Source organism: Elephantulus edwardii, unplaced genomic scaffold, assembly GCF_000299155.1.
Source record: "Elephantulus edwardii isolate Elephantulus edwardi_28Jun2011 unplaced genomic scaffold, EleEdw1.0 scaffold00060, whole genome shotgun sequence".
Classification (NCBI taxonomy): Eukaryota; Metazoa; Chordata; class Mammalia; order Macroscelidea; family Macroscelididae; genus Elephantulus; species Elephantulus edwardii.
Window position 1 is genome coordinate 5,391,320 of NW_006399810.1, and position 9,806 is coordinate 5,401,125.

Below are 9,806 nucleotides of genomic sequence, written 5' to 3' on the forward strand. Positions count from 1 at the left end.
GAAAAGGTATGGAGATAGGATGCATCCCTGGTGTACACCCTTCCCAATTTTGAACCATGCAGTGTTCCCTTGCTCTGTTCTGATGATTGCCTCCTGGTCCAAGTATAAGTTTCGCATTAGAATGATCAAGTGTTCTCCAATTCCCATTCTTCTCAGAGTCAGCCATAGTTTGTTATGATCTACACAGTCAAATGCCTTTGCATAGCCAATAAACATAGATGTGTATATATCTGCTTGGGTGGCAGTTCTGATTTCTTTAGGGTATATTCCCAGTAGTGGATTGCTGGGCCAAATGGTATATCTATTTGCAACTTTTTGAGAACGTGTCATACAGCCTCCCATAATGGTTGCACAAGTTTACACTGCCATCAACAGTGAATAAGGGTTCCAGTTTCTCCACAACCTCACCAGCATTTTGTTTGCTGCTCTTGAATTTTGCTCTTGGTACAGGAGTGAGTTGATATCTCATAGTTGTTTTGATGTGCATCTCTCTTAGAGTTAGGGATTTTGAACATTTTTTCATGTATTTGTTTGCCATCTGAATGTCTTCTTTGGTGAAGTGTCTGTTCATACCCTGTGCCCATTTTGTAATTGGTTTGTTTATCTTGTGTGGTGCTCGAGTATTCAATAAATGCTAGATATAAGTCCCCTATTAGACATGTCATTACCAAATATTTTTTCCCCAGTCTGTGGCTTCCCTTTTTACCCTGTTGGAGAAGTTTTTGGATGTGCATTCTTCTGGATTTTTTTATTTATTTGAGTATAGTTTTTAATAATATTCCATTATTAACCTTTTTATTTTAGTTGGTTGCATTGTGTTATTGCCCATTTGATCCTTATTCAGATTATTCATGTATTTTCCTTCTTTTCTTTTGTTAGTTTTGCTAGTGATTTGTCGATTTCATTGAACTTTTTGAAGAATCAACTCCTGGTTTTGTTGATGATTTTAGTCGTTTTTCTGTTTTCTATTTTATTTATTTCTGTCCGAATTTTTATAACTTCAGTTTTTCTGGAAAGTGTTGGGTTTTCTTGCTTTTCTTTTTCAATTTTTGGAGATGTTGAGTTAGAGAGTCAATTTTCATTTTTTCTTTTCTTTTAATGTGTTTATTTATGTTATAAATTGACATCTGATTACTGCTTTGGATGTTTTCCAGAGGTTTTGTTAAGTTTGTTTTCACTGTCATTTGTTTCAAGAAACTTTTTAATTTCTTTTTTTAATTTCTTCTAGTACCCACTCATGTTCAAGCAAAGTGTTGTTCACCTTCCAAATGTATGATTTTTTTCACCTTTATCCTCTTGTTATTAATTTCTAATTTTGAAGTATTATGGTCTGAGAAGATAATTCATATTATTTCTATTTTTTATTTTGTTGATGCTTGCCTTGTGACCTAAAATGTGTTCTATTCTAGAGAATGCCCCAGCCCCAGGAACTTTGGAGAAGGAATACTGTGCTTTTATGGGGTGCATTAGCCTATAAATATCTATGAGATTGGGTTGGTTTATTGTGTGGTTTAATTCTTCAGTATCTTTGTTGGGTTTCTTTCTGGAAGTTCTATCTTTCCTTGAGAGTGGTGTATTGAAGCCTCCAACTGCTATAGTAGTGTTGTCTATTTCCTTTTTCAGTTTTGTTAATGTTAGTTTTATATATTTTTTTAGGTCTTTCATTTGGTGCATATTTATTATTGTTATGTCTTTTGCTCTATTGACCCTTTAATCATTTTGCAATGTCTTTTCTTGTCCTTTGTGATGATTTTTCCATTGAAATCTATTTTACCAGAGACTAATATTGTTCCTCCTGATTTATCTGGTTGCCTTTTGCTTTGGTATATTCTTTCCCACCTTTTTATTTTTAGTCTTTCTTTATCTTCATTTTTCAGATGTGTCTCTTGTAGGCACTATATCGATCAATTTTGGTTTTTTTATCCAACCTGCTACTATTTTTTTTCTTCAGTGGTACATTTAAACCATTTACATTCAGTGTGACTATTGAAAGGCAAGCTTTTGTTGCTATCATTTTGTTAAGTTCTTTTAGGTGGTGTTGTTAGTTATTTTGATCCATCCTGCTTTCTGTGGCACCTCTGTAAGAAGGACATCTCTCAATGTTTCCTGCAACACTAGTTTTGTTTTCACAAACTCCCTTAGGTTCTGTTTTTTCTGGGAATATATTGATCTTTCTTTCATATTTGATGGACAATATTGCTAGGTACAATCTTCTTGGTTGACAGTTATGTTCTTTGAGTGTTCAATATATGTCATTCCACTGTCTTGCTCACATAGTTTCTGCTGAGATATTGGCACTTAATCTTATATGCTCTCCCTTATTAGGTGACTCTTTGTTTCTCTCTTGCTGCTTTCAGAATTCTCTCCTTATCTTTGGTTCTGGAAAATTTGACCATGCTATTTCTTGGTGTTTTTCTTTTGGGGTCTATTCTGAATGACGTTCTCTCAGCTTCTTGAATACATATTCTCTCATTCTTCATTATGCCTGAAAAGTTTTCTTCTAATAGTACTTCCACAACTTTTTAAGTGTCTTTACTGTCTTCTTCCTGTTCTGGGATTCTGATTATGTGCATGTTATTTCTCTTGATGGTGTCCCACATTATTCTTAGCTTTTCTTATCTTTCCTTCCTTTTTGATTCTGCTTTTAGTTCTAGCAAATCAGTGGTGACAATTCTGTCTTCTATCTCACTAGTTCTATGTTCCATCTCTTCAACCCTGTTCATGTATCCTTCCATCATGTTTATAGCATCTGAAACATTGGTTCCTATATTTTGGATTGTAGTTTCTTGTTTTCCCAGAGCCTCTAATGCCTCGTTTGTTTTATCTGCATTGTTTTGGATTTTTTTTAAGCTCCTCCAGTGCCTTGTAATTCTTCAAGTTTGTTTTTCACCCACTGAAAATATTCAATCATTGTTCCTTTAAATTTCAGAAAATTCCATCGGACTTTGTGGCTGCAGAAAATCCACTGAAACTGTGTCACTTTTGGGGGGTGTCATCTTGCTTTGGTCTTGTGTACGTAACCTGCTGCTTACATGACATTGCTGTGGTAGAGCTTTTCATGCCTGAGGCAATAACAGGTTCTTGATCTGAACTCACTGCTCCAGAAGAGGGTGGGGTAGCTATCCTGCCTGCATTTCTCTCTGTACTTCTGACCCAAAGGAAGATCTGCTTCAGTTCAGTAGAGAAAAGGCCTGTGAAAGCAGCCTCCACTGTTAGACAACTGCCACAGCTAGCTAAAGACAGTTGATAGGCTAGACATGAGGAGATGCAAAGTGGAACATGGAGACCTGATTGGAAAACCAGAAAGCCTTGGTTTTCCCCTCAGGAATGAGCTCCAGCTGTTATACTCCCTTCTGATTGAGCTTCAGGGGCGCCATGTGATCCTGCTAAGCATCAGTGAGCCCCTCCACTAAGTACCTCACTCAGGTTCCAGCATTGCTTCTTGTGTGTTGCTACCCTTCTGATGTACATATAAGTGTCAGAAGAGGTGGTCCTGGCACAGGGTGGTGGTGTCAGGAGTGAGCAAACTTATTTTTTAAAAAATAATGTAAAAAGAATGTTTCTGAATGATTGTATGAAACACAAAGTAAATAAAAGATTGTATAAAACACAATGTATATGAATGAAATATAATGTAAAGGAATTATTATATGAAAACCAGTAAGAATATTTTAAAAAAACCCTGAAAATAAAAGGTTCCTCAATAAACAGTGATCTGGACATCTAGGAAATGGAACCCACTTGAGCTCTAAGACAGATACCTAACATTGGGATTATAACCTCAGATTGCTTAGCACTTTTGTGTGCATGTTTCAATAGAAAGTCAACATATTCCGGACAAAATTCTGACACTCTTTGCCCAATTCCAAAATAAGAACCTGAATTGGTGAACCCAAATGACATCTTCCCTGCTGTGTAGCTGACATCCTTTAAAACCCATTTCCTTCTGTGATTAGACCTCCTAATCTGTGCACTGGGAGTGATGGTGTCAGGCTACAGTTATTAGTCCTTTTCCCAAGGAAATGCTGTATCTTTCTCTATCCACCTCCAGGCCAGTATCTGTTCCCTAGGCAGAGGAGCCTGGGTTAAAAGCAGGGATAAGTAGGGGAGAAAATTATATTCTTTTTAGAATATTTTTCCCTCAACAGTAAACCATGGTCTCCATTTTTAATGTTATCCCATTTTTAATGCTTAACCCTCTAGCTCACCTCTTCTTGGCATTGTGTCTAGTTTTTCCTTCCTACTTCTATTCTAGTTTTATTTCCCCTCTTACATGATGATCAAGCAAATAGAATAGTATTTATTTACTATGATGTATACAGGAGTTGGATAAGATGAAAAAGAAATGAGAAGTCTGGATAAGAAAAGGGATTGGTCCAGTTATCTCTTGGTCTTTTTTGAAACTTTAAACAATATGTTCTCCGTACATACATTTTGCCTATTGATATCTTGCTTCTACATTTGCTAGAGACAGATATTTTTGAAGTTGAAACACTGATAAAATTTACTTACTAGGTATGTGTCTTCTTTACCTTCCAGGCTGGATGTGAAAATCCCAGTATTTCGTTACATGTTATTGGTTTAAATGGACCTACCCATGACCTGGAAATGATGCCACCAGATGATCCAAGGATGAGGTTTGCTTCCTTTCCTCTATTATGTTAAAAATATATGCATGTTAATAATTTATGCTCTTTTTTGTCTCTTAATAATTTTCTACTAATTTAAACATCCCAAAAGATATTTGGCTTTAATTCTTTGTTATCCAGTTTTCTCTGGAAATAACACCAAATAAATGCTAGGCTCCACTGGAAATGGGCCATCTTTCATTCAACTATGGTCCTGTGAGTTGTATACTGCCTTACACACAGTAAGTATTATAAAGCATCAAGTATTGGAGAAATTAATGTATCTTTCCAAACAATCCGTGTGCCAAGACCCTAAATTGTGCCCATGATCAGAGCTAGAGTGACTTTCCAAATCAGCTTTCGGGTGAATCCATTTCTCATAACACCACATTTTCCATTGATAAAGTCTCAATGTTTTTATTTGGTGAAGCATATTGACAAAGGTAATTGTCCTGTTATTATTAATCTTCTTTGGGTTGATGTTTGTTTTTCCACCAAAGGGATTGAGTAAGATCTATCTAAGTATAATGGTCAAACTATTTCCATGGCTCCATTATGTCATCATTAAAACTGTCTTTGTTGAGGATATTGATGGGATAGTCCACCAAGAGAAGAGAATTGTAATAGCACAAGGCCCTACTTATTTTTAAATTATGGTAATTATGTAAATGGAAAAATTTATTATGAAGCTAAGCAAATACCACAATCCAAATATTGCCATACTTTTCTAGCCTGTTGTTGTTAGATTAACTGCGACTCACAGAAACTTTATGAATGATGAATTTAAACCTTCCCTTGTCTTGTGCTTTCTACAATATACTTGAACCTATTATAACAGTCACCATATTATTCTATCTTATTGAGGGTCTTCCTCTACTACGTTGACTCTTCACTTTTCCGAGCATGATGTACTTCTCCAAGGACAGCCACTCTTAACAACATGCCCAAAATATTTGAGATGAAGTTTCTTTATCCTTGTTTCTAATAAGTACCTTGCCCATGCTTTCTTCAAGAAATGTTTCTTCAAGAATGTTTATTCTTTTGGCAGTCCAAGGAACATTCAGTATTCTTCTCCAGTACCACAACTCAAAGGCAGAAATTCCTCTTCTGTTATTCTAAGTCATTTTCCAACTTTCAGATGCATAGCAAGTAGTTGCAAAAACCATGGCTTGGATCAGGTACACCTTAGTCATTAAGCTGACACCATTACACGTCAGTACTTTGGAGAAGTCCCTGACAACAGATTTTCCCAATGCAATACAATTTTTTCATATCAAATGCTGGTACCAAGGGTTTTGGTTGTGGATCCAAGTAAGATGAAATCGCCTGAGTCTTCCGTATCCCATTACAGAAGACTGAATTTTAGAATGTCTTTAGAATATGTCTGGAAGAGTCCAGAAGAACAGGTTATATGACTTCAGGTCCTGTACCTTTGTACTCAGTGTTCAAGACTCAGCTAGTTGGTAGCCTTCAGCTTTGGATGATGATGCCTTTGCTTGCAGTGGTAAGACCCAATTTCCCACATCAAGAGCTCCTGTTCAAGATCTGTTTTGGTGGTGGTTTGTGTTTGTTTGTGGTGTTTTTTTTTATTTTATCTATGTTCCTTTCTATGTGTCTGAAAGTTGAATGAGTAAGGAAGACTGAAGAAGAATTGATGCCTTTGACTTATGTTGTTGGCAATGAGTACTGAATACACCATAGGCTGTCAAAAGAACAAATAAGTGTGTCTTGGAAGAGGAGTAACTAGGATAATTCTTAGAGGCAAAGATGGTGAAACTTACTTTTGACATATATTCAAGAGTAATTAGTCATTGGACACAGACGTCATGTGGGGCTGTCTACCGAGGGTCTGTGAAAAAGGGGAAGACTTTCAACAAGATAGAGTGGAAGATGATGCAATATAGGGCAATGTTATGATCTGTTGTTCATAAAGTTGCTGTGACTAGCAGTTGACTTGATGGAATCTAACAACAGCTTCTATAGAATTATGCTGAAGTATTTTTTTTAAAACAGTAACAACAAAACAAGACCTCTTGCTTCTTGAATGAAACTTAAAAGAAGTAAGTTCCCTAAGTCGACAGCCAAAGCTGTGACAGAATCACAGTTTCAAAGTGTTTACTAATCTTTTCTTCTTGCTCATGATTGGTCACTTCTCTCATGACAAAAGTTAATGGACCCAGTCCACAGAGATGATCCAGGGCATGACTGATAGTTCTCCCTTGGGGAAATTAGCCCTTAGTGAGCATGGGCCAGGGGAGTTGAATTGCTTTGGCTGATAATATTTTTGTAAGAGAGAAGAAAAGTTAAGATTATTGCTCTGGCATCTCTCCTAAAAAAGTATATATCTCATTGTTTTCATACCAGGCCCCCATCATTGCCAAGCCTCCTGGGGCCTGGTCCAGCAGAACTCACTGAATTAATATGGAAAGTCACCTGGAAAATTCAAGCCATCTGTTAGAGTTAATTGAAAATCTCGTTTAGTAAATTTGGTGAGGCTGTTTCCGCAGGCATGATTAGCTTCAAGGACAATGAAAAATTAGCCTCAGTCAGGGCGTCAAGTGTGGATGTGGGGCTCCAGGGTTGTAGTGTTGTTTCTTGGTCTAATTTCCCAAGCACAACTAGTATAAATGCTTTCATGATGCAGTGTAAATCCGCAATATGTAAATGGCACATCGCTAATACTCCTTCTCTGTCACACATCCCTGTAATTAAAAAAAAACACAAAAACACAAAACCATCACAATAACAAAACCCAAGCACAGATAAATCAGAAACAATACACTAAACCCAAGGAGGTATTTACTGAGCATTTAGTATCTGCCAGACACTGGAGTAGGCATGGAGAATTAAGTAGCAAGCAAAATAGGGCTCTGTCCATATGGAGCTTATATTTAAAGGTGAAATAGATTTTTAAACAAGTTATTGCAAGTGAGTAAATAACTGGAGTCTGGAAAGTGTATGCAGCAAAGGAGGGTATATTAAAGGAGGCCAGCATGGTCTGAAGAATCAGCATGATATGGTCTATAATAAGCTTTCTTACCCTTGGCACCGTTCATATCCTATTCATTCTAGGGCACTGAATAGCATAGCAAGTTTCTTGATACAATATACCCGCTGCCCAGATATCACAACCAAAAATGTCTCCAGTCATTGCCAAGGATTCCCAGGATGAGAAACTCTGGTTTATAGTGAAGGTTATCCAGTTAGGTTGTTGTTAGGTACCATCAAGTTGAGTATGACTCATAGTGACCCTGTGAACAACAGACCTGTACTCTATCCTGTCCTATGTCATCCTCATCATCTCTGACACAGTTGAGTCAGTTGCTGAAGTCTGTGTCAATCCATCTCATTGGGGGGGAGGAGGGTCTTCCTCTCTTTCACTGACCTTTCCAAGCATGATGTCTCTTTCCAAGGAATAGTATTTCCTAGCAATACATCCAAAGTATGAGAGACAAAGCTTCACTATCTTTGCCTTCAAGGAGAACTTTGGCTGCACTTTTTCTATGACAAATATGGGTGTGGTTTTTTTCCTTTTGACAATCCATGGTATATTCAGTACTCTTCTCCAGCATCACAACTCAGAGAAATCAGTTCTTCTGCCATCCTTATTCATTGTCCAGCTTTCAAATGTGGAACAAGTGTCTGAAAAGACCATGGCTTGAATCAGGCACACCTTAGTCTTCAAACTGGCATCATTGCTCTTCATTATTTCAGTCCCTGACGTCAGACTTGTCCAATGCAATACATCTCCTATCTTCTAACTGCTGCTACCAAGGGTGATGGTTATTGATCCAAGAGTAATTGATAACTTTAATCTTTTTTTCTACTTACCATGATGTTGACTATTGGTCCATTCAGTGGTTAAGACCTCTGTTTTCTTGATGTTGACATGTAATCCATACTGAAGGCTGTAGTCCTTGATCTTCTGCAACAATTGTTTCAAGTTTACCTCACTTTCAGCGAATAAGGTGATTTCATCTGCATAAAATGCAAATTGTTGGTGAGTCTTCCTCCAATCCTGATGCCATATTTTTCTTCATAGAGTCCAGAGTCACAAACTATTTGCTCAGCTTACAGATAGAATAGGTATAGAGAAAGGATACAAACCTGATCCACATCCATCTTGATTTTAAGCCATGCAGTGTTTTCTTGCTGTGCTCAGACACGGCTTCTTAATCCAGGTATAGATTCAAATCCTTGTTTTGTGACCTTTGAGAAAAAGTACTTGACCTTTCCTCTCTCAAACTCCTCATCTATAAAATAGAGATAAATATTAATACTTTAAAAAGTTTGTTTTGTATTTGTTTGTCAAGAGTAAATGAGAGAGTAGAGGGTAAGGCTGCCTCATCATGGAACGTACCCCCATCCACCCAGACTGTAAATGGTCCCTGACTATCCCAGGCTCATGTCTCAGCTCAGATCTGGTCCATGAAGCCTATACTCATATATCTCACTGCCCAACAACAATGCCACTTGGGAATTCTTAAAATATAATTTTTAAAAGTAAAAATAATAATATTCAGGCCAAAAAAGGACATGTACCAAGTATTTTCTTAACTCATTAGTAAAGAAACTGTGAAATGTTAAAACGAGACTAAAATACATTGGGACATTGTTGTTGTTGTTATCACGTGCCATTGAATCAGTACCAACAAATAGCTAGCACTCCAGTGGGTTTTCAGAGGCAAAAAATTGCATGGGAGGAGATTTTCCAGTTCTTCTCTCTCTGGAGCAGCTGATGGATTAGAACCATATACCTTTGGGATTGCAGTGCATTCTATATAAACAGTTTAACTAAATAGACAGACACCTTTCTGTGTTACAGGCCCAATAGGGTCATAAACGTCAACCTTAAAATTTTTAACTTCATCTGATAAAAACCAGTTGAACAAACCTACCCTACAGAGTTGTAAATTACCTGTTAAAACTATCACTGCTTTGGAAGAAAACTTAGTAATCTCATAGTTATATTTTCAAGTTTCAGATAAATTTTCTTATGTTGTTGTTTTGTTGATGTTATGTGCCATCGAGTCGCTTGCGACTCATAGCGACCCTATGTACAACAGCCCTAAACTCCGCTCTGTCCTGTGCCAACCGCACTGTCTCTGACACTCCCATCCCAATTATCCCAGTCACTGAATCAATCCACCTCATAGAGGGCCTTCCTCTCCTGCACTG

At 37.2% G+C, this 9,806-nt stretch overlaps 1 protein-coding gene across 2 annotated transcripts in view; it reads left to right on the forward strand.

Moving 5' to 3' along the window:
* DPP6 (dipeptidyl-peptidase 6) overlaps positions 1-9,806 on the forward strand; it is a 1,353,880-nt gene that overhangs the window by 1,173,088 nt on the left and 170,986 nt on the right. For both annotated transcript variants that reach the window (XM_006887649.1, XM_006887650.1), the window contains one exon: positions 4,540-4,637. In XM_006887649.1, the coding sequence (XP_006887711.1) occupies positions 4,540-4,637 (98 nt within the window). The remainder of the gene's footprint in view (positions 1-4,539; positions 4,638-9,806) is intronic.